This window comes from Musca autumnalis, unplaced genomic scaffold (assembly GCF_047663935.1).
Source record: "Musca autumnalis isolate F117 unplaced genomic scaffold, ASM4766393v1 scaffold_4, whole genome shotgun sequence".
In the NCBI taxonomy this organism is placed as follows: domain Eukaryota; kingdom Metazoa; phylum Arthropoda; class Insecta; order Diptera; family Muscidae; genus Musca; species Musca autumnalis.
The window spans coordinates 138084559-138110215 of NW_027411977.1; the positions used below are offsets into that span (position 1 = coordinate 138084559).

General features: G+C 40.7%; 1 protein-coding gene across 1 annotated transcript in view; it reads left to right on the top strand.

Annotated features, from left to right (window-relative positions):
* Positions 1–25370, top strand: part of LOC141400734 (acyl-CoA-binding protein-like) — a 64078-nt gene extending 38708 nt beyond the window's left edge. Inside the window, exons 3-4 of the mRNA XM_073980181.1 lie at positions 24999–25025; positions 25097–25370. Of these exons, the coding sequence (XP_073836282.1) occupies positions 25020–25025; positions 25097–25342 (252 nt within the window). The 5' untranslated portion in view covers positions 24999–25019 and the 3' untranslated portion in view covers positions 25343–25370. The remainder of the gene's footprint in view (positions 1–24998; positions 25026–25096) is intronic.
* The last annotated feature ends 287 nt before the right edge of the window (positions 25371–25657 follow it).

Genomic DNA, 25657 nt, shown 5'->3' on the forward strand with positions numbered 1-25657 from the left:
AATAAGAAACCAGCCCCAGTAGTGGAAAGATCTAGTCTGCGGTCGACGGAATAGTAGTTTAGTAAGGGCCGGTACGGGAAGTCGACGGAATAATGGCCTGTTTCTCTAATACGAATCGGATTTAAATTTGATTGAGTTACTACTAACCTCCTGAATTGAAAAAAGATTTGTTTAATTAAAAAAAAAAAAACAATCAAATGTTTTTCAAAAAAATAAACGCAGCAATAGTTATGGTCATGCCATTCAAAGCTTTAGGACAAGAAGTCTTCTCGATGTTTATGCTAAGGCAGCAAAGAGCTGCCTTGTACATATCCCGACACTCACAATCAACCAGTTAGTGATCCCGGAAGTATGGAAGAGGGCAAGAATTATTCCATTACAAAAATATGTCCGCCAGCCGAGGGGACTCATACTGACCAATCTCTCTTCCGGTGTCGCTGGCGAAGATGTTGGAATCCGGGGTAAATGGGTAAAGAGAAGGAAATCATTTTGGCTACCTATAAAGCAGTCAGCAAACCAGTCCCTAACAATGCTGCAAACGTATGCACTTCCTTGATAAGCGACACAAAAGTTAGAGGAATCACAACCGGATGTGTCCAAATGACTAGTGTGGATCATCTGCTTCGGGAGTCAACATAATGTGTTGCTCACTCGACAAGAATGTGCATACCACTGCCCACAGGCAGGATAAATCCCGTAGACAAATCGGAAGGACATCGCTTAAGCTCGTTAATACTCAAGCGGTCCAGCAAACTGTACACGAGCATGAACCAAATCGAGTCCTTCATTGTGAACCACCAGCGGTCGCAGAAGTCGAACGATCCATGCCGAGACGAACCAGAGCCATCCAGTTTAGATCAGGCTGGTCAAGGGAAGAGTAATTACAGGCATTGAAGTTATCTGCCCTCAATGTAGACAAGGATTGTACGACATAAACCACATATATCGGCATGCCTATCTCGGCCCTATAAATTTGTGGCTACGACCAAATGAAATGGCAAATTTCCTGCAGCTCCCAACAATCAGTCCTACCTAAATTACTTACTTACTTAGCTGGCCTTTTACATAACATTTGTTTCATAAGCCACTGGTAGTTCCTGTATTTTCCCAATCTAGGATATGGCGTTTTCTGGTGTCTTATTTCACATGTTCAGTCCATCGAAGCCTTGACCTTACAGTTCTGCATGATCCGCCAAGCGGCTCATATTTTTACGCCTTTTTAGCGGGTTCATCAGCAGTCATTCTTATGACCTAGCCAACGCAATCGTTGTATCTCGATTCGTTTAACTATACTGATGTCGTTGTATAGTTATTACAGATCGTTGTTCGTATAACGTTGATATTCATCGTCAACGCAGATTGGCCCGTAGATCTTTCGAAGAATTTTTCTCCCGAACACATCAAGCACTGCTTTAGCTGCTTGCGCAAGTACCCATGCTTCGGAACCATACATTAGCACGGATAGTATCAGCGTTTTGAATAGTATTATTGTTTGACGAGATGTAGCTTTATTCTTATACTGCTTATTTAGCCCAAAGTAGCATCTGTTGGTAAACACTTTTCTTCTTCTTATTTAACAACTAATGCTATTTGTTGTGCTTATGGCGGTGTAAAGGTAGACGAAGTCTTTTACTATATCAAAATTGTAGGTACCAACATTTACAGCTGGTGCGAGATCAGTGGACGTACGAGGGGCACTAAAAACCTTCTGGCATAGGCAACACGCAGTGTCGCCTGGCGTCATTTGACATGATTCCAGCACATCAAGAAAAAAAAGGCGAGGTCAACGATTTTCGTCGCCAGTATATGCAGTAAAAGCGTTCAAACTAACACATGGTGGTATGTCAAACTGTCCTGAGTACGCTTGGGCTGAAAACTGTCAAGCTTTCCAAAAATGACTCCTGGTGACGCTGCGTGTTGCTTAGGCCAGAAGGTTTTTTAGTGTCCCTCGTATTACGTAACGATACCATCAACTTGTTTTTATCGCCGTTTACTGCAGATTGACTTTAGCAGATTCCCTTTCGACTTTTGTTAAGATATCAGTTACTTCCATTACCGATGGACCAATGATGTCGATGTCGTCGGCATAAGCAAGTAACATATGGCTGCCACTTTTTTGACCTTCGCACCTCGTATAACCTTTTCCAGCAAAATGTTGAATAAGTCACACAAGAGGCCGTCTCTTTGTCTGAAACCTCTTTTGGTACAAAACTCTTCGGTGAGGTTCTTTCCTATTTTAACTGAGGACCGAGTATCAGTAAATGTCATTCTATAAAGCCGAATGAGCTTTGCAGAGATACCAAAATCAGACATGGCTTGGAATACTTTTCAACGTATAGGGCTGTCGAAGACTGCTTCATAATCGACAAAAAATGGTAGATGTGGATCTACATTTCTTGTGACTTTTCCAGGCTTTGTCTAAAGGTAAATATGTGGTCAATGGTGGATTTTCCCGGTCTAAAGTCAAATTATTTCATTGGCCACAGGCTTTAGTCGTTCACACAATATGCCAGATGCTATCTTATATGCAATAGGGAGCAGACTTACGCCCCTGTAATTGGAGCACACAGTCGTATCTCCCATCTTGTGGACTGGACGTAGGATGCTCAAGTTCAAATCGTCGGGAACGCGTTCTACCTACCATATAGTGCTAACTAGCTCATACATACTCCTTATAGCCTCCGGTTTTGAACAGCTCGCCTGGTAGGCCATCGGCTCCTGCTGCCTTACTATTTTTCAGACGGTTTATTGCTGTCTTTACCTCATCTTGGTCGGGCGGTATACATTCAATACCATCTTTTGGGACTGGGTCTGTGGTATCTTAGTCGTCTTCGTTAGTACTGGATACCAACATTTTGGAAAACTGCTCTTTCCATATCCCGAGCACACTTTTTGTATCAGTTAACAAATTAACTTGCTAGTCTCTACAGGAGGATGAGCGTTGCTACTGATTGTAAAGTAGACTATATGCCGGATTTTTTTCCTCGGTAGCAGATTTTTTTCCTCGGTAGCAGCAATTGGTTGGGTGCCACCGTGGTGCAATGGTATTCACGGCCGCCTTGCACGCTGAAGGTCGTGGCTTCGATTCCCCGGCCCAGCAACATCGAACAATTTCAACGGTGGCAAAATACCCCTCAGTAATGCTGGCGACATTTCCTGAGTATTCTAGCCATGTAAAACTTCTCCACAAGTGGTGTCTTAAGACACGCCATTCGGACTCGGCGATAAACAGTAGGTCCCATATCATTGAGTTAATATGAATCAGGGTGCACTCATTGATATGACAGAAGTCTCCCTTGTCCCGTATGGGATTTTTGTGGAACAATAATTATTATAGCAGCAATTGGGCTAGTTGAGTGGAATATTCTGTGACTATCTGTTATGTTTACAGCTCACCGATGCCCTACTTCCGCGTTGTGTTTAGACGGGTACGTACCTTTGCTGCAACAAAGTAGTAGTCCGAGTCTATGTTTGCTCCTCGGAACGAACCTACATCCAACACGCTCGATGAATGTCTTCCATCTATCACACCATGATCAATTTGATTTCTTGTTCTTTGATCTGGAGACAGCCAGGTGCCCTTATGAATGACGTGATGCTTAATTCTGGTGCTGCGAACTACCATGTTTTTTGCCGCTGCGAAGTCTATCAACCTCATTCCATTGTCAGATGTTTCACTGTGGAAACTGACTTTACCGACCATTGGTTCAAAGATATTCTCCTTTCCCATTTTGGCATTAAAATCGCCTAGAATAATGTTAATACCATGGGCAGGACAACGGTCTTACGTTTCTTCTAAGCGGTCGTAAAATATATCTTTGGTCTCTTCGTCCTTGTCTTCGGTTGGAACATGAGGGCAAATAAAGCTAATGTGGAAGAATTTTGCTTTTGTCCGTATTGTAGCAAGCCTTTCATTCACTGGGGTGAAGCTGGAAACCAGATGTTTCAATCTCCGACGAACTACAAATCCATAACCAAACTAATGCATTGTGTCATTGTAGATATAATACAGTGCGTCAACTTTAGGTGTTGTTATGAGGCTTTTCCCAATCCATTGTATTTTCTGTATAGCAGTTATATCGACCTTGTACTTTTTAAGTTACAAGGTGCAGATTCGCAAAATGTTTGCGGGTCATCAACTTTAGAGGGATTTGTTTTTCTATTCCTTTGTTTTTCATAGCAGGATCCTTTTTTTCTAGGGGAGGATTACTAACCCGATGCCCAAACCCATGTTTCTAATGTTCTTATAGGTGAACGCTCGGCACATGTTAGCTCACTACCTTTAACGGGTGTTAAAGGCAGCTCCCCAGATGACACCACGGGGAGGTCAGTGTCCACTTGAGATGAAGGAGGGACCAAGGTAAACCCTGGGCTTTGCCATGTTAAAGACGGTCAGGACCGTTGCTTGGTATCTTTCATACTCTACCTAAAATAGCTGTGGGTCACTCAATGTAAGATCAATGTATTGCAAAAACGAATGTTGACTACTGCAGACTATCTGGGAATGAAGAAGAGAGAATCGACACGTGCTAACGACCAAAAAAACTGTGAATTAAGCTGTGTTCCAGAATTAAAAAGTTTTTACAATTTTTACGACTTTTACACATTTTACTCGAAAAAGCGTTCCCGTACACAAAAAAGTTGTAAAATGTTCACTTCTCTTTAAACAAAAATGGCGCTGAATGACGCTCTCTTTAAAAACTTTTTACACGACAAATTTGGGCGAGTAAAAAAATAGTAACATGGTTGCCGGCGTCTGATTGGCTGATACGCCGACTTTGACATTTGTTCCAGTTTTTTTGACGTATTTTCCATTTTTCCGTTCCCGAACTATTTCAAAAAACTTGTGTGTGAGAACAAATTTTTTGCAGTTCTCTCTTTTACGAGTTTTACCATTAAAAAGTACGGGAACGAAGCTTTATTGTTGAACATCTTAATATATAAAAGAACTTAGTGAGGGACTGCCAGATCCTAGCCCAGACAAAACGGCTGAAGCTAGAAGCTTGAAATTTTGTGTGTGGGTTGTCGTTGGTGTGTAGGTGTGAGATAAGGCTGGGTTTTTGGAAATTCGAACTAGAAGGGTACGAAAAGTACAAAAGTACACTTTTTATTCGGCAAACAGGAAGGACTAGAATTATCAAATTTTTAATGAGGGTCACTGATGGAGAGTTAGAAAGATGTACTAAAGGATTTTTGGAAATTCGAACCACAAGTGTACGAAAAGTACTAATAGTTACTAAATTTGGTACCAAGTGTATATTTTGAACGTATATATCTAGAACCTTGAAATTTGGTGTGGAAATCAAGTTTGGCAAGTGGTGTTGATATAAGGAAATGGTTTTGGAAGTTCGTACTTATGTGTACGAAAAGTACTAAATGGTGCAATTTGGATATAGGTGAAAGGATAGAGCTGGAAACGAGAAATTTGGAATTAAAATACTGTTGGAGTGCAATCCTACACTAGGGAGTTTTGGAAATTCGTACTTATGGCTACGAAAAATACAAAATTGTACTAAATTTGGTACAATTTGGATTTGTTTGAACTAATTGAGATTGAATCCTGAAATTTAGAATGAAGATTACCGTTGAAGTATAGGACAGTTTTGGAAATTCGTACTTATGGGTACGGAATGTTTTAAATGGTACTAAATTTGGTACGATTTAGATTTAGGTAAACGGATAGAACTGGAATTTTAAAATTTTAAATTAAGATTACTGTTGGAGTGTAGGATTGAGAAAGTTTCTGAAATTCGTACCTATGGATACGGAAAGTACTAAATTTGATACAATGTGGTCTGATAGAGCTGGAATCCTGAAATTTGGAAATAAGATTACATTTGGAGTGTAGGGTTGAGTATGTTTTGATAATTTGGTACTTATGAGTACGAAAAGTACTAAATGGTACTAAATTTGGTACAATTTGGATTTGGTTGAACGGATAGAGATGTAATCCTGAAATTAGGAATAAAGATAATTGTTAAAGTAAAGGATTGGTATTGGACGACCAGATACAGCTGGGATCCTTCGATTTGGAATTAAGATTACTGTTATTATTTTGTCAGTGTAGGGTTGAGATATGTGGTTGTCGAAATACGTACCATAAGTATTCGAAAATTACCATCTTGTTATTGCATGGACAAGGATTTTTTTTGAAATGCGTACAAATGCCGAAATTTGATGGTCGTTGAGGGCAAAAATGGTACTAAAATTGGTCTTGGGTTTATTTTTCACAAGAAAGGGCAGAAAGCCCTTTATTAAAATGCCCCAAAAAAGTGACTCGCTGTTGATGTGTAAGGGTAAGATATGGCTGTTTTTTTTCGTTTTTTTTTTTTTTTTTTTTTTTTTTTTTTTTTTTTTTTTTTTTGGGAAATCGAACTATATTGGTACAAGCAGTACTTAAATAACAATTAAAATAGTATCAGTCGGCTTTGCCACCAGAGATATACCCTCAGCCTGTATAACTTGAAACACTTTTTTCCCAAAAAAACTTATGTATTTAGGGGGTTTGGATAAGTATTAAAGTTCGAAAGTGTTGCGGAGGAGCTATTTAAAGAAGTGGACCTACATAGTTCATTATGGAACTGGATTTTATTTCAGTGGGTCACCGTATAACTTTTGGACAAGTATGCCAGGAAGCATGCATTTGTCCACGGAAAACATAATATCGGTGTAAAGAGGACCGCAAGGACTAGCATCGGTATAGTTTTCCAAAAGATCCTCGAACAGATCCTAAACTGAAGTTAAACAAAAATGTTGAACTTTGGTGAGGGAGGGAGTGGACTTTTGTGAGGGAGGTACCCGAAGGAGTGGACCGGTATTGCCTTTCTTCGCACTGAAACTAAGTTTGGACAAAATATGACGAAGGTAAAATTTTTGAGCAAATCGGAACAATAATCGAATCAGTTCGAAAATTATCGTGTTCTCCAGCCATTACATATGGTGCCATATGGATTTTTAACACGTTTCGGGCTGTTTTTTCAAGAAGTATGGCCCCCGAAAAAAGCTTTTACCGTCGTAATTGAGCAGCGAATAAGAGTTGCTTCAACAAAAATCAAAGTGATTCGAGAGCAGGTCTTAAAGTGAACTTATCCGAAAATTTTCGTGGGAGATATCCGAAGCAGTGGGCAAATATTGTCCATATTCGAACCTGATCTATATATAGTAGATATATTGGGATGTGTAAAGTATGGACCAAATCGGTCACTCCCTTCAAAGAGTTATCGCGCGCACAATTTTTCCGAACATTTTTGAACTTTTATGGGGGAGGTACCGAAATGACTTATCTTCGAACCGACATGACTTATCTTCGAACTTAAACTAAGTTTGGGCAAAATGTCACGAAGACCAAATTTTGGACCGAATCGGCAGATCCGTTAGAGAGTTATTTTCTCAGGAAGTATGGACTTGCCCCTGATGAAACTTGTATCGTCGTATGAGGGTCAGTGAATACAAGTTGTTATATCAAAACTCAAAGCAATTTGAGAGCAGACCCTAAACTGAATTGAGTCCATATTGAACATCTTCTAAATCTGGTAGATATTTAACGATATGCAAAGTATGGAGCAAATCGGTTCAAGAGTTATCGTGCGCACAAATTTTCCGAACATTTTCGAACTTGGTGGGGGAGGTACCAGTAGGAGTGGACCAATATAACCCATCTTCGAACTTAAACTAAGTCTGTACAAAGTATTTCGAAAGCCAAATTTTTGACAGAATCCGTTAATACGTTCGAGAGTAATCGTGCGCTCCAGCCAGACAGAGGGCTAGCTCAATTCCAAATTGTCTGAAACGGATTTCGTCCAAACATACGTGGGGTCTAAAACCATTATTTCGATGAGGCACATTTTGCCCGTATGAAAGTGTATATACCCTTGTTAGCATAAACGCTGAGGGTATAAAAATACATATTAGGTCTGTTCGATAACCCAAAAGTTTGTACACACTTTTACAAAATGCTGTTCGATAACAAACTTGTTCAGTAAAAGAGTAATAAGAAATAGTTACAAGTACTTGCAAGAACTCGCAAATACTTGTTACTTGTAAAGTTATCGAACAGGCATATTGATTACAATTGGTTTAAGTATAAAAAATCCAGCCTCTCACAATTTTCTGCGAAGCAGAATCATAAAGTCAAAGGTTTGAAATGCCTGCAAGGAGAAGAATATACCTAGCCACGCTACACTGCAAATTGCTAAATCTCTTTTTCATCTCTTCTCATTACTTTCATTCAGTTTGTAACTTATTTCTCCATAAAGAAAAGAAATAGCTGTCATTTACGACAGTTTCACATACTATATCCAACTAGCGAAAGGAGGATCATATAAACGATAAAACCTGACAAATAAAGTACGAATTTAGACAACACGGAAGCTAAACATCGGAAAGTTGAAATCACAATCACCCAATATGATATCAACAGCCGCAATAACACATGACCGTCCTGATCATAATATAAAAATTGTTCCAGGCGTTTTTAATGTCAAAATTGACCATCACAGAAAACAAACGATAGACATTACGATGACAAAAAATCACAACGGACAGCTGCAGTTATCTTAACTGGTCCAACATTAGAAGCATAGCCCCGGCTTACTCAAATGTGAGGTCTTACAATTGTTGATTCTGTCATCCATTAAGAACGACAAAAACAAAAAAATCGGTGAATAACGTAAGCACTTTCTTCTTAGTTCTGATATGGCTCTTCTGCAGAATAAAGTACGCCTTAAGAGGTTTTCTAGCCAAACACTTATTCCAAAATATCTAAACGATGATTTCAGGCTGTCGGTAACTGTAATTAAATTCTTCATTGATTAAAACATTTGTTATATTTTAACAATAATTCAATTCTGACGTAATCTAGAAGATTTATTTTATATTTGCATTTAATATTAAAAGTTTTAATCTATTTATTCTTGATTTCATTTCTTTAATTTTGTATTGAACAAATCTATGAATGAACGAACAAAGGCAAATGCACGACAATGACAGCAAACCAGCAGAATCAACAAAAGGCTAAAAGCTGGCTGGAAAAATGTATGCAATTGACACAGAAACCCCTGACAATTCGTGACAATTTATACGACATATCAATGACACCCTGGACAGACGATCATATGCTATGACGGTCACACGCGTACTCTATTTGGTCGACACACACACATAGAGTCGTTTACTCAGTCATAGCCTAAAGTTTGGCAGAAATTCCAGCAGATTCAGTGTTGAAGTTTTCAAATTGCCAAGATTGGAGTGGGAGTCCGAAAGGGAATTGTTTGGCTGTTTGCTTGGTTTTGCAGTGAAATAGCTGAAATGCAGAAATGATTTGATTTCTATGACACTGCATTGCATTGCAAGAAACTCAAATTCGACAAACAAACACAAAAACCAAGTTAACAGAAAAATAAACATTAAGTGGCGGAGTCATATTGGACCATATAATGTGTAGGTTACACTCAAGAAAATAAATAAGATGACAGTCGTACAACGAAAAGTCTTCCACCATGGTGTAATGGAAAACGATTTAAAAAGTTTAAGTTGGGACAACTCAAGCCCGGAGTCAGTCCATGATCCATCGTTTCGCTTAATACTCCCTATGATTTTTGGATCCTTTGAGAGTATCTTGCGGAGTCTAGATGAAGATTTAACTCTCTCTACCGACTCGCTCAAGTTTACCAAAGAATTCCTTTTAGTTTTCTCGACCTCGCCTTAATTTTTAATAAAAACTAACTAACTCAATTTATAGAAGTCCCGATCCGCACTATGCTTAGTCCCACTGGACCTATCATATGCCCTTCTGCTAACATTATCCACCGCACTATCAACTGCTTGAGCTTAGGAGACAATTACATGTTTCGAGAATTGGGATGTTGTTTGGGGTTGGTTTGGTTTGGTTTGGTTTTAGGACGCGCAGCTACCGTTGTTGGCAGCTACTTCACTCGGAGACCTTGAGGTCCATTGTGATCATCCTTAAAGAAACTGTGTGTTGTAGTTGGACTATATGTAATGATGATAGATGCTGGGTTATTGCGGATTTGTTGTGAAGTTGAGTGTGTAGGTGATGCTGTGATGATGGATGTGAGTTTATAGGTTGTTGCTGAGGTTGTGATGGTGGATGTACGTTTAGATGGGCTGGATGTGATGATGATGGATGCTGGTATATAAGGTGGGTGGTGAAGCTGGTGACTGGTTTGTTCTGAAGTAAAGTGAGGTGGTTGGGCTATTGTCGCTTTGTTGATGTAAAGTGTCTTGGTGTGATGGATGTGGTGAGTAATGGATATGGTTGCGCGACTGTTGTGATTGTGGCAGAGTTGTTGATGTAATGAATGTGATGTGGGTGTATTGCCGCTGAGGGTGTTGTTCAATGTTGAGCCGATTTCCATCCCCTGTGTGAAGGAGAGAGAAGGAGAAAACAATGATTAATTAGTTTTGTTTGCCAGCCATGTGAGATTTCTGGCAAATTGGTACAAGTAGATGGGGTCTATGTCGGAGAAGAAAGTCAGAGTATTTATCTCATATCTACCGAAGAATCGATGTCTCCTCGTGAGTAACGAGGGGCATCTACATAGTAGATGTTCGACCGTCTCTGTTTCTTCCGGATCTTGACATAGCCTACAGTAGTCTACACCACTGTTGTCCCATCTAGAAGTTAGGGACCTGACCATGTTGTGACCGGTAATGAGACCTACAGTGGTCTTTATCCCTAACTTATTTAGCGAGAAAAGAGAGTTGGTTCTTTTTTGAGAATAGCTGGGCCAGATTGCCTTGGATACTTTACAACCAGTTTCCATTTGCCATCTTTGCCCCGCCTTCTCAAGGAAGTAACCGCGAAGTTGCCGGATGTAGTAGCACTTTGGTGGTCTGATAGATGACTCAACTGGTAAGTCAGTCGACTGAGAGCCACCCCGTGCTAGTTCATCCGCCTCTTCGTTTCCCTTTATGTCACTGTGTCCTGGAACCCAGCAAAGATCAACGAAGTCGCGTACTTCAAGCAGAGCGTTTTTGCAATCGAGGATAGCTTTTGAGTTTATGGTCCATGACTTGAGAGCCTTAAGGGCCGCTTGACTATCGACAAAAATAGTCACCGGTCCTTTAAGGAAACTCCCAAGTTCTTTGATCATCTCCGCTGCTTTCCTAATTGCAAAAATCTCTGCCTGAAAGACGCTGCAGTTATCATTGAGTTTGAAGGATTGCTTAATATGTGGGTTTTCGCAGAAGACCCCGGCACCTGTGCCAGCCTCCATCTTTGAGCCGTCTGTATAGATGGCCAGACCGCTAAGAGGAGGGCTACCACTAGACCAGGCATCTCTGCTTGGGATTGTGACGTTAATTTGGTTGAAGTTGAGCACAGTGGGTATATAATCACTGATGTGATAGGGTTCACTGGACTCAACTAAATCGGTGAAGGGGAAAAGGACCTTTGCATGTCCAAATCGTGAACACTGCCACATACTTGCCTCTCTAAGCCTGAAAGCCGTTCTCGCCGCCTGAAATTTGATCGTGATATCCAGAGGCTGGAGATCCAGTATCACATTCAGGGCGGCTTGAGGTGTGCTTCTAATGGCACCAGAGATTAGCAGAGATGCAGCTCTTTGAGCACTAGATAATTTGGACAGAAGTGCACTGTTCCCGAGTGCATGCCACCAGACAAGCCCACCATAGGTAAGAATTGGGAGAACCACGGTATCATACAACCAGTGTATGATCTTTGGTTTGAGACCCCAACTCTTACCAATGGAGTTCTTACAGGAATAGAGTGCCATAAAACCTCTCTTAACCCTCTCCTCAGTATTCCTTTTCCAGTTTAAGCGTTGGTCCAGGATAACACCGAGGTATTTGGCTTCTGATGAGAGTTTTAGGGCAACACCATCCAGCTCTGGTAGCGGGAAATCGGGAATTTTGCGCTTCTTCGTGTAGAGTACGAGCTCGGTCTTCGTTGGATTCACACCAAGTCCATTGGTGCGAGCCCAGCTAGACAGCTGCACTAAAGCACGCCGCATAAGGTCTGATATGGTCGACAAGAATTTGCCGCTTATAAGGATAACAACATCGTCAGCATAGGCTACCACCTTCGTCCTTAGTTGGTTGAAATTCACAAGAATTTCGTTTATTACAAGGAGCCAGAGGAGGGGTGATAAGACTCCTCCTTGAGGCGTACCCCTGCAAACCTTTTTCCTTACGGAACTCTCTCCTAGATGGGAGTTGATGATTCTGCTCTTCAGCATTTCATCAACCCACCTAACAAGGATAGAGGAAACTCCTGCGTTAGTGAGCGAATTATGAATGGATTCCAGCTTCACATTGTTGAAGGCTCCCTCAATATCGAGGAAGGCTGCAAGTGTGAAGCACGAACCCTCCATATTCCTCTCAATATATCCAACCACCTCGTGTAAGGCGGTGTCCACCGACTTGCCTTTAATATAGGCATGCTGCGAGTTGCTTATAGTATTGGAATCTAGATGAGACCGTATGTCGTGGTCGAGTAGTCTCTCTAGAGTTTTAAGGAGGAAGGAAGAAAGACTAATAGGTCTATAGTCTTTAGGTAGTGTGTGACTAGGCTTCCCAGCTTTGGGAATGTAAGTCACCGTTACCTCCTTCCATAAGTTAGGTATGTACGATAGACGCAGGCAAGCCCTGTAAATTTCCTTTATGGTTGCCAGTACCGGGTCAGCTGCATTCTGCAACATAGCCGGGATAATGCCATCCGGTCCAGGAGACTTATAGGGTTGGAAGCTGTCTATCGCCCATTTTATTCTTGGGATGCTAGTTAAGCTGTCAATCAGTTGCTCGTCCTGTGCCGTGCAGCCCTGATTTTGACTCGTTTGTAATGAGTCACTCTCTAGGTCTGTACAGCCTGGAAAGTGCACTTCAGACAGCAGATTTAGAGTCTCTAGACCAGAGTTAGTCCACGTGCCGTTTTCTCGTTTGATGCTACCCATGGGTTTGGGATCCTTGGATAGAATCTTACGAAACCTGGCAGCTTCGTTTACTCCTTCTATAGACTCAGCGAAGCAAGCCCAAGATCTCTGTTTAGCCTTTTTAATTTCACTCTTGTACTTATTGAAATTAACCCTGTAGGTATCCCAATCTGTACTGAGAGAAGATTTGCTGGCTTTGTTATATGATTTCCTGGCCGCCTTGCGAAGACTGGCCAGGTCTTTGTTCCACCATACCGGCTGAGATTTCTTCCCAGGGTAGGTTATTGGGCAGGAATCCTCGTAACACCTCAGGAGGGACTTACTTAGATTTTTTACAGCAACCTCGACTTCCTTTGATGTAGACAGTCTTTGTGAATTGCCTAACACAGAAGTCGTTTGTAAGCTGTACTTGTTCCAGTCTGTCCTCCTGGGATTCCTGTATGGTTTTTGTTTCTCCGAACTTATGGGGACTTTGAAGAGTATCATCTTGTGATCTGAAAAAGAGCACTTATCGGATACCTTCCAGTCCATAACTTCGGAGTCTTCCAAATTGGTTAGGGTGATGTCAATTACTTCGCCTCTAACTCTATTTTGGAAAGTGGGTGTTGTGCCCCTATTGCAAATTCTTAAATTATGTTGCAAAATAAATTTAAAAATTGACTCACCCCTAGTGTTGGTATCGCTGCTTCCCCAATGGAAGTGATGAGCATTTGCATCGCATCCAAGAATGATGTGGCCTGTGCTCCCCATTTCGTCCATTAGATTATTTACGATACCGCCGGGTGGGTCGGGGGCTTCATAGGGCATGTAGACAGAGGCCATTATAAGGGGTTTTCCATGACCTCTGTCCATCCTTATAGTGGTGATATCTCCTCTGCTGAAATTAGAGAGAAGCATTAGTTTTAGGTTCTTTTTTGCGACTACACATGTTCTCACCTTGTCTCCGTTCGAGGCAGCGAGGACAGTGTAGTTGTTATTACTCAGTCCAGCAACCTTATTATTGTATAAATAAGGCTCCTGGACTAGAGCAATATCAATCTTGGAAGTCGAGAGAGTAAGTAGGAGTTCGGTAGCAGCAGCTTTACAATGATGCAGATTAATCTGCACCACACTGAGCTGCTGTCGCCTACCTCCTACTGTTGCTTTGTTGGGATTTTGAAGCATAACCTTCCCAATCCAAAGTTAAGCAACCCCTCTCGACTACGTAGATAGGCTTCCCCGCTAACATCCGTTGCAAAGCGAATGACAAGACCGCCGTTCTTCGGATAGGAGCTGAGAATTCTCCAGTTCTCCATCCGAAGACCGACGTTCTGCCTCTCGACTAACTTCAGTATTTTGTCCAACTCCATAGATGGAGGGGGGACCCATACTGAAGTCACCATCCCACACGGGATCTCAGCAATGCTGACAGCAGCCAATTCACTCCCCTCCCAAAGAGGATCAAGGTTGTTAACCGTAGATCTAAGGAAATCCGCAGATTCCTTATTCTCGCAGTTAACAACCATGACCCCCTTATAGGGGGCAGACTGACCGAGTCTCACTTTACTGCGATCCACCTCGTCTGAGATGAGGACGTCTCTAAGATGACCCTCGATTTGCAACCAATGACTTGTGCTGATCCTCCCATTGGGGTCAGCCTTGTCAATGATGGCCACTCTCAGGTCATCCGGAACTGTCCGTCGCAACGCACTGTCACCCTGCTTGGATGTGCAAGGTTTCTCTTGAGACCCGCTGGCTGGTTTACAAGGTTTTTGTGAAGGGACAACAATTGTGGAAGTATTACTCTTCCCTGTGTTGTCCTTCACACTCTCCTTGATCACCTTCGGCTCGCAAGGTTTTTGCGTGGTGGCGGTAGCTGCGGAGTGTGTAGCCCCACAGTTACTGGCACCTGCACTGACCTTGGTTACCGGTGTAGCAGAGGTCTGCGAGATGATCGGTCGTGACAGGGATGACTTCTTCGCAGCCGGTGGTTGCTCCTCAGAGGACCTCATCCTCTTCACCACTACGGGTTCGGTGGAGTTTGTCCTCGAGGTACCACTGGTCTTTGAAGAAGTCGACCCTGACACTGACTTCTCATCCCGTTTTTCGAGCTTCCCCCTGCCCATCAGCCGACCCACCTCCATCACCTTGTTTATGGGCTTAGAAGAAGGGGCAGCAGAGGGGTTTGGGGAGGCAGCGGTTTTTTTGGGCCTGGTTTTTGACCTTGTTGGCTTCTTCACAGTCTGTGTGGACTGTGATTTTGCCAGGTCCCCGGCGGGTGTAGTAGTAGGAGGGTGTTCTGTCGTCACATCCGTACGGGTTACGGCAGAAAACCCTCCCTCACTCGACGTGGGAATTTTGTTGATTAGGAAATCCTTAATCGTTAGGTGAGGATATTTCCTTTCAAATCTCCTCACAAACTTTAGGTTTTTCCTAATCAATTTAAATTCCCTTTCGGTGATGGTCTTGGGGTCCTTATCGACAAATCGCCCACAATACGAGATTGCAAAGCGATAGTCTTTCCTATCCATAGCCTCTTTGCTTGCACGTTTTGAGGTTGAGGGTTTTTGCGACTCATCCATGACTTCCATGGTTGCGTCGCACTCTCCGACAACTTCATAAACCGCAGTTTGCCTAAGAAGCTGTGAGGGTTTTTCTCCTGAACAAACTGGAGGAACGATTTTGTCGGACAGAGGTGACGACTCATCTTGACCTGTGGAGGGAATAATGGTGGTTTCCATCATTTCTTCCTCGTTGGTTAAAGTTGAGTCATTTACCTCGTCGACCTGTTCGTCATCCAAATTTGTTGATGTGAGAAAGTTCTCATCAATTTTGGATAGGAGGACCCTGCTCTGTCTGTTTAGACTGTCGTTAATTATGTCTAACGAAGGGCTGTCGACCTTACCCCTGGTTGGGGTACCACGTGAAGTGGAGGGGGAAATTAAGTGAGAGTTGTCCGTGTCCATATTCCTAATCGTCAACGAGAGAGAGGTACTTGCACTTGTGGAAGTGAAGACTGAGGGTGCCAAGGCATCCACACCAACATCAGTCGGGGTTTTTTGTTTTTTTGAAGGTTTTTGTTTTTTGGGGGGGGGTTTTTTTAAAAGTTCTGTTATCCATAGGCTGATTGTTTTTAAGGAAGGATGGGAGGTCAACCGTGGCATTGCCTCCTTACCACGGTAAGGGCATTGACAGAAAAACAAGTTCGTTACTCGTTGATTCGCCCAGATGTCAACGAGGCTCCGTTCGAATACAGTTTTAGGTACCCCACTGCAAACCTTAAAACACCGATAGGCACGAGTTTTACGCATAACACCCCGGTGTTGGGGGATCTCTGATGGGTAGGAGATCGCTACCTGGATAACCTTTGGTCAGCCGCACTCTCTCGCGCTCAAAAAAGTCAAGTAAAACGGAGCTCTATTGGTCCGTTTAAGATGCCATGTCGAGTACCGAGAGATTGCGACCTAAGCCCCTGTATCGCGTCAAGATTGTTACCCCTGACAGGGGGTTTAAATTGATCCCAATCAGTTCTTCTCGGGTTCCTATGAGTTTTTTGTGGTTCACCGCTAAAAGAGACTTGGAAAATTATCGTCTTATGGTCCGAGAAAGATCATTCCAACGATACTCTCCAGCCTAACCCTATTATGGAATGAGGGCGTATTGCCCTAATGCATATTCTAAGATTATTACTTAAAATAAAATTGACTCGCCCCTTGCCTTAATGTTGCCGCTCCTCAAGTGGAAATGATGATGATGCAAGCGCTCGGGTGTTCAGCCATCAGGTTTCTCACACCTCGGCAGAGCTGTTCGGGGTCCTCAAATGGTAGGTAGACTGCGGCAAGGAGAAGTGCTCCATCGCTTAAGTTTCCTGGACTAATGCAATGTCAACTTCGGATTTTGAGAGGCAGAGTAACAGTTAAGCAGCAAGAGCTCTGTAATGATGCAGATTAATCAGAATCACTCGGATTATCGACTGCTTAACTCTATGTGCCGTTACTTCGAAATAAACAAGCGCACATATCCCTACGCGGAGTTCAACACTCCCTCACAAGCCCGTAGGTACTTGACGCATTTCTTGTCGATAGAGAACTTAACCAAAAAGCCATCGTCGTCCTGGAAAGAATTAAGTCATCCGTCTGAAGCCCGTGGTTTGGTTGCAGCGGCTGCCAAATCTCGCCCACCTCTATTACCGGAGGCTCCACAGAAGATTTTCGTCAGAGTCACAGCTGCTAGAGCGGCGTCTTTCTTTGAGGCGCCCAAAGCCTTCACCCCGACAGCTCATTAACCAACTCCTTTGACTCCCTTATGGCGGCTTGCTCTGGCGATGTACGACTACTTCCCTCCACGCTACCAGCAACCAATGATCATCGCTTATCTTTCCTTCAGGATCAGTTTTGTCAGTGACTGCTACAAGGAGGTTGACTGCAGTTCTCGTCCTATGAATTGTTCTCGAATGGCCAGCACCATCAGATGTGTCTTGCTAAGTCTTTTTGCATCTCAGGACCATCTCGGCCTTCTTATGGGAGACATCCATTGGTTTTTTCAGACGCAAGAATGACGATCATGCAAGTTGTGCGAGGAAGGTTTAGATTCTGGGGATGACTCTTTTGCCACAGTGAAAGATGTACCAACAGCCTGCCTATTTACAAGGTTCTTCGCAGTTATACCATATTTTTTTTTTGGTTTGTAAAGATAGTACTGCATGCGTAGCCTCGACATCAACTTCCCTGCTGTCCTTGTAACGGAACAAGAAGACGGCATTTCTGCCCCGACAGTTTTAAGGCCTAGGTACATAAGCTGCCTTGCTTGCTTCTGATAAAAGAACAAAAAAGAAAAGGGCAACCCAGTTCCAAATTTGCTCGGCCTTCTTTATTCTTTTATTTTTATTATGTCAGAAATGAAGCAGCAAAGCAAGGCAAGCAGGCGAGGTAGCTTATATACCCAGGTCTTTAGATTGTGAGGATCCCGACGCCGTCGGTACTACTATTCAATATTTTTGAAGGTCCCACAGTCTTAACTGCTTCCTGTTGTTTGGATTTCGTGCGTCCTTCGGGACCAGCAACTTGGGATGGTTCGATTAATTTCCCATCAATATCCCCAACAGATATCGAGTTTGATGATTAGGTTTGGCAGGGCAGTTAATTTTCCGTCAATATCCCCAACGGATATGGAGTATGATGAGTAGGTTTGGCAGGGCAGTTGAATAAGTGGTGTGTGTCGTGCGTGTCCATGCCGCATGCAAGGCAGATGTTTTGCACGGTGCGATCGATATTTGCCCTATAAGAATTTAAGCGACTGCAATATCCCCAGCGTAGTTTTACCAAACTACTTTGGTTTTTAGTGGCAGCAGACGCTCCTCAGCTGCGATAGATGGGGGATGTACTCCGAGGTCTTTATTTACACTACATTTGCTTATGGTGTGAATTATATTTAAACTTGCTTGATATGCCTGTTGATCTAGTGGTTCTCTCCTGTATCGTTGGACCTCTTCTACTTGAGGTGGATATCCTTCCTGATGTGCCTGGGTGTGTCGGGTCTACCCAAAAGATGGTGATTGGGATGGCTCGCACGGTAAAACCCGAGCAAGTAATGCAACGAAAGCTTCTCACTGTGTTGCTGTACTGAAAGAATCTTTGCTTCCTCATGTAGATGGTCCACTGAAGACATGGGGTTGTACCCTGTTGCTGTTCTCAGGGCGGCATTGTGGCAGGTTTGGATCTTTCCCCAATTCGTGGACCAAACTGGAGCCGCATAGCTTACCATAGACCGGGCTATCGCGTTATATGTGATCAGCAAGGTTTCTTTGTCTGCACTCCAAGTGTCGCCGGCTAGGGACTTGAGAATCTTGTTCCTTTTTCTCAGTTTGTCGCAGATCGCTGTGTCATACGCGCTGGACTTCAACGTAGTGTCGAATGTGACCCCTAGAATTTTGGGGCAGTTTGTGGTCCGAATTCTGCGAAGGTATCACCCGACCTTGGGGAACTCCCTCCCTACGGTGTTTGGCCTTCTTGTTCCAGAATTCCACGTACGCCAGGCGACCACATATAGTTGACTATCCAACGTTTCAAGCTTGGCCGCAGGGTTGTCTGATCAATGTCCTCAAACAGTGTTGCGTCCCTGACAGTATCAAAGGCTTTTCATCACTCTTCTATCACACGGCGGTCTCTGGTTGAGTCCTTGACAAATATGTGTACATATGGCGTGCAGCGCTTTTGTTGCTGATCGGCAACTGGATGGCTATTTCTGACGCTAGGGAGCACTAAGGCCTCAATTGTCTTTGCAACTGGCGACAATAGCGAAATCGGGCTGTACGATTCACGTTTGCTGGCATCATTGTGATATGTTATATTTTTGAACAGTTAAGGTGGAATTTGCTTTCAATTTCAACACACTTCATATTTTATTTTATTTTGCTCTCTGCTGATTTGATCATGCGAACTTCTGATTTGTAACAGAACACACTAGACCAAATGTGTTCTTCTTTGACACGGCGGTGTCGATGATTTTCGGCAATTTACACACACACGACCCGAATGCAGAGAAAGAGCGTACAAAAGAGAACAAATGTTTTGATTTGTTATTGTTTTATAGCTTGCGTGAATACAAACTTACTAACACACTGTTATAAGTTGCCAATATTTTGAATACATTCACATTTTCTCCGTTCTCTTTTTGGTCACGCGTACGAACATTAAGGGTTGTTTTAATGCTTAACTCGCGTGCCGACTTGAAAGTTGAACACAAAACCCTAGGATTTGTATTCGGACACACACGAGTCAGCATACTCATTACTTAGTAAATAGTGAAGTAAGCAGTTCTACGTTGTTACATTACTTTGCAATGGGTTACATAATAAATAACGAATCCGAATTTTTGTTGGGAGTTCTGCTTTCACCCTTCGTTCAGTTCGTCAACAGTCGAGACGTCCCCGCCATGAGGATCTGAGTTAGTTGCTTTTTTAAGCTCTTCGTCCATGTCCATAGTAGCCAGATCCATCGACAGTTCTTGGGGAATAGAGTTTGTGTTTGTTTGCTGCCATGAGATATTTAGTTGATGGGGGACAAGGACTTGGCAGTTAAGTTTGTACTTAGTTGACGCGCCCAGTCATCACCAAAGCTCCGTTATACTACAGTCGGTACTCTACTGCAAACCTTTAAAAACGATAATAGGCACGTGTTCGTCCCACAACCCGGCATTAGGTTCCCAAATTAAGCAGATGATCACTGCTGGATAAACTTTAGTTGGTTCACAACTTTCTTTATCCAAAATAACATGTTAAAATTAAAAAGTTGTGACCTTAAGCCTCACATCGCGCCAAAATTGTTATCCCTGATTATTATAATGTTCCTGTATCGCTTGTTGTAACTTTCGAAATATCGAAAAAAATTATATTGGCCTACTTTGAAGTATAAGTATCATAGACTATGTGGTAAAATTTTCAGATTATTTTTATACGCTCCGCCAGAAGATGGAAGGTATTAGCCGGAGACCCTTAAAGCATATTTATTTTTGATCAGTTGAAATTCTAAGTCATGATGATATTTTTCACACATAATGTTTAATTTATGTGGAAGAATTTTCAGATTCTTTTTATACCCTCTACCATAAGATGGAGAGTATTATTAAAATTGTCATTTCGTTTGTAATACATAGAAATATCTATATATATAAATGAGCTTGGTGATAAGTGATTGACTGACTGACTGACTCATCATCAACGCCCAGCCAAAACGGCTAAAGCTAGGAGCTTGAAATTTTACCAGTGGGTCATTGTTGATGCAAATGTGCGAGATAATGCCGGGTTTTAGAAAATTCGTCCTGGAACCACAAAAAATAACAACAACAAAAATCCTTTTTTTCATTATTATTACGTTATTATTCACTTAGTTGGCCCTCTGCAAGATATGTGTCAAATTAACAATGCTATAACTTCTTGATACCGTAAACGATCACACATAATTTCAAATTTTGTAGTTTACTTCTAGGCGCACTTATTTTATCGTAAACCACTAAATAATAGAAAGACAAGAAATTTGTTATCTTCCATTGCAACAGATGTCGCAGTTGGTGATAATGCTATAAACATCAATTACGCGAAAAATACAAACCGATCCTGATTTAGTTTTCACATAACAGGTGTCGCACAAAAGATTTTCATTCGTTAAAATACAGTTAGAAAAGATGATTACAAACGATGCATTTGTAAAAATTTTGATTTTCAATTTAAAATTAAAACAAAAATTCTTTCAATAAATGATGTTGGGTTTGTTGAACAAATGAGTTGCTGTTGAAAACAACATTAGGGGAATAAATTCAGAAATCGGCCAGAGATAACAACAACTAAAAACTGTATGGACCTCACTTTTTGGTAATAACTAAATGTTTGCAAATCAATGAAAGTGCAATAAAATTGTGCATATTACCACGATTTATTTGCAATTAAGAATTTTATCGTATATGGAGATGTACAGTCATAACTATTCAATTTCAAAATCTGTAATTTGAAGAAATCGGTAAATAATTAATGAAATCAATAATAGGCCCCAGGAATATAGGAATATAGGAATTTGGTATGGAAATCGAGGTTGGGAAGTGGTGCTTCTAAAAGGAAATGGTTTGGAAAATTACCAATCATGTGTACGAAAAGTACTAAATGGTACTAAATTTAGTACAATTTAGATTTGTGTGAACGTAAAGAGCTGGAAACCTGAAATTTGGAATTAAGGTTACTGTTGTAGTGTAGGATTGAGATATGAGGGTAGTTTTGGAAATTCGTGCTTATGTGTACGAAAAGTACTAAATAGTACTAAATTTGGTACAATAGGGATTTGGGTGAACGGATAGAGCTGGAATCCTGATATTTGGAATTGAGATTACTGTTGGAGTATAGGATTGAGATATGAGGGTGGTTTTGGAAATTAGTACTTATGTGTACGGAAAGTACTAAATGGAACTAAATTTTGTATAATGGGTATTTGGGTGAACGGATAGCGCTGGAATCTCTAAATTTGGAACTGAGATTACTGGTGGAGTTTAGTATTGTGGAAGTTTTGGAAATTCGTACATAGGGTACGAAAAATACTAAATAGCACTAAATTTGGTACAGTTTCGATTTGGGTGAACGGATAGAGCTTGATTCCTCAAATTTGGACTGAGGATCACTGATGAAGAGTAAGAAAGATGCACCAAAGGGTTTTTGGAAACTTGAGTGTACGAAAAGTACTAAATGGTACTAAATTTAGTACAATTTGGATTTGGGTGAACGGATAGAGCTGGATTCCTGAAATTTGGAATTGATATTACTGTTGGAGTGTAGGACTGGGGAAGTTTTGGAAATTCTTACTTATGTGAATGAAAAGTACTAAATGGTACTAAATTTGGGACAATGGGGATTTGGATGAACGGATATAGTTGGAATCTCGAAATTTGGAATTGAGATTACTGGTGGGGTGTAGAATTGAGGTAGTTTTGAAAATTCGTACTTATGGGTACGAAAAGTACTAAATGGTACTAAATTTAGTACAATTTGGATTTGGGTGAACGTATGTATGTAGCTGGAAACCTGAAATTTGGAATTAAGATTACTGTAAAGTGTAGGACTGAGATATGAGGGTGGTTTTGGAAATTCGTACTTATGTGTTCGAAAAGTACTAAATTTGGTACAATAGGGATTCGAGTGAACGGACAGAGCTGGAATCCTGAAATTTGAAATTGAGATTACTGTTGGAGCATAGGATTGGGGAAATTTTGGCAATTCGTATTTATGTGTACGAAAAGTACTAAATGGTACTAAATTTATTACAATTTGGATTTGGGTGAACGGATAGAACTGGAATCCTGAATTTTAAGTATTTTTATTTTATTTATTTTAATTTAAAGTATGAATTTTAGTAAACGGAAAGAGTTAGAATTTGCAACCCGTTCGCGGTAGGCTATAGAGGTAGAATTTGGATTTGGGTGACGGATAGTGTTTGAGTCCTGAAATTTGAAATTAGGATTACTATTGGAGTGTAGGACTGAGGTAGTAAGGGTACGAAAAGTACTAAGTGGTACTACCTGTGGTACAATTTGGATTTGGATGAACGGATAGAGCTGGAATTCTGAAATTTGGAACTAAGATTACTGCCGGACAGTAGAATTGAGGTAGTTTTGGAAATTCGTACTTATGGGTACAGAAAGCACTAAATTTGGTACAATTTGAATTTTAGTAAACGGATAGTGTTGGAATTAGGAATTAAGATTACTGTAGGAGTGTAGTATTGAGGAAATTTTGAAAAGTCGTACGTATGGGTACGAGAAGTACTAAATGGTACTAAATATGGTACAATATGGATTTGGGTGAACGGGTAGAGCTGGAATCCTGAAATTTTTGTTTGGGAAAGAAATGGTACTAAATTTGATACAATTTGGATTCGGGTGAATTAATAGAGCTGGAATCCTGAAATTTGGAATTACGATTACAGGCGAAGAGTTGGATTCAGGTTGTTTTGAAAAAGCAAACTTATGGTTACGAAAAGTACTAAATGGTACTAAATTTAGTACAATTTGTATGTAGGTAAACGGATAGCGGTGGAATCCTGCAATTTGAAAGTATGATTATTGTAGCCCTGTTGCGTTGAGGAAGTTTTGAAAATTGGTACGAAAATTCTAAATTGTTCTAAATTTAGTACAATTTTAATTTGGTTTAACGGATAGAGTTTGAATCCTGAAATTTGGAAGTAAGATTACTACTAAAGTGAAGGATTGAGGTAGTTTTGGAAAATCTTACTTATGGGTACGAAGAGTTCGACTTGATACTAAGTTTGGTACAATTTGGAATTGGACGAACGGATACAGCTGGAATCTTGAGATTTGGAATTACTGTAATTATTATGGAATTTACTGTAATTATTTTGTATTAATGTCCGTGTATGGCTGAGATATGACGTCGAAATATGTACCATAAGTATACGAAAATTACTTAATGGTACTCAATTTGTTTTTGGGTGTAGGGACAGTGCTGGAATTTTTATTTTTTGGAGTTAGGGTGTGTATTGGTGTGCAACGTTGATCTCGCTGTTAATGTGTAAGGGTGAGATACGGCTGATCTTTTTGAAAATCGAACTTAAGGGGTACGTACAGTACTAAGATAAAAATAAATATTGATTAAAATTGGTATTAGTGCGATCAAATTTTCAGTGTTTGTCATTTCCATATTATATATTGTTTATTTGTTTTTTATATCCTTTCCGCATACGAAGTAGCGGGCATTTTGCTAGTAATACATATGCCGGGAGCAAGCATATTAAAGCCTAATTATTGTCATCCGCAGAATATAATTACATCGTTATTATGTCAGTTTGTTAACATTTGCTATTTATTAAAATTAAAACAATACTTTATAGTTTTAAGTTATCCTCTCGTTTGTTATTTTTTATGTAAATTTTTGGCATTATATGTTGGCATTATAAGTCTCAATAAACTTAACCTTAACCTTACATAGAAATATTCGTCGGAGACCTATAAGGCATATTTATTCTTCATCAGCGGAAATTCTAAGTCATGATCATATTTTTCACATATAATGTCTAATTTTGACACACTGTGCTTAGTAATAACTCAAGGTATGACACATGTTTTATCATTCTTTCCCGTCAAAAAAAAAAAAACCTTCTGAATATATCCATAAACATTTATGGATCCAGTAGTAAACTATGAACTGTAAACATACATACATATGTACATATCTGACATAAATTGGAACTCTTTTTACGACATGGCAACTATGATTACACATATGTACGCAACAAATGATTAAGTCTCGTATATCTTAATAATTTGAACATTATTTCAAAACGAAAAGGGTCTAAAGATCACCGCGGCCTTATGATAAATAAATTGATGATAAGTCATTGTTGATTTTTATCGATCAATAACGGTGATCATAAAAAACAACTCAACATAACGAAAATGTTTGGGTATAAATTAATGCTATGAACTATTGGAAGCATTCATTAACACTTTGATCTAGAAAGCAAGTGGTAAGACCGAACAGAAGACATAATTGAACAATAAGAAAGAGAAAATTAATTTTGTTTCATGTTTTCTTTTTTCTTTTCAAATTTGTAGATTAACGACCGTTCAACAAACATGGATGTAAGTTAAATATTGAAAATCTAATTTTGTTATTGAATATAGTTTCTAATAAAATTTTATTTCTTCTTTAGTTCGAAACCGCTACCCAAAAAGCCAAATCCTTCACCAAGACCCCTCCAGATAATGTTTTCTTGGAATTGTACGGTCTCTTCAAACAAGCCACCGTTGGTGACTGCAACATCGCCCAACCCGGCGCTTTGGACTTGAAAGGCAAAGCCAAGTGGAACGCCTGGAACTCCAACAAGGGCATGAGCCAAGATGCTGCCAAGGCTGCTTATGTTGCTGCCTATGAAAAGTATGCTCCCCAATATGCTTAATTTGTTGGTTAATTAACAAATTGTAAAAAGTGACAAAATAATAATATTTAAAATGTATGAAGATGTGTTTATGATGTGTGGAATTTTGTGTAGAACGAGAACAGTCGTTAAGAAAAATGACCGAAATGACAGTCACAGATAACTTTTCAACGCATATTATCAGTACTGAAAACTGTATTGAAAACATCTAGTCCCGAAAAATCATTTGTGGATCACATAAATACTGCAAATTATAAAAGAGTAGCATATTGAACATAACACTAGCATCTATGTCCTCTTTGTAGATTTCAGATACCCGTGAGTGCAACCTCTATT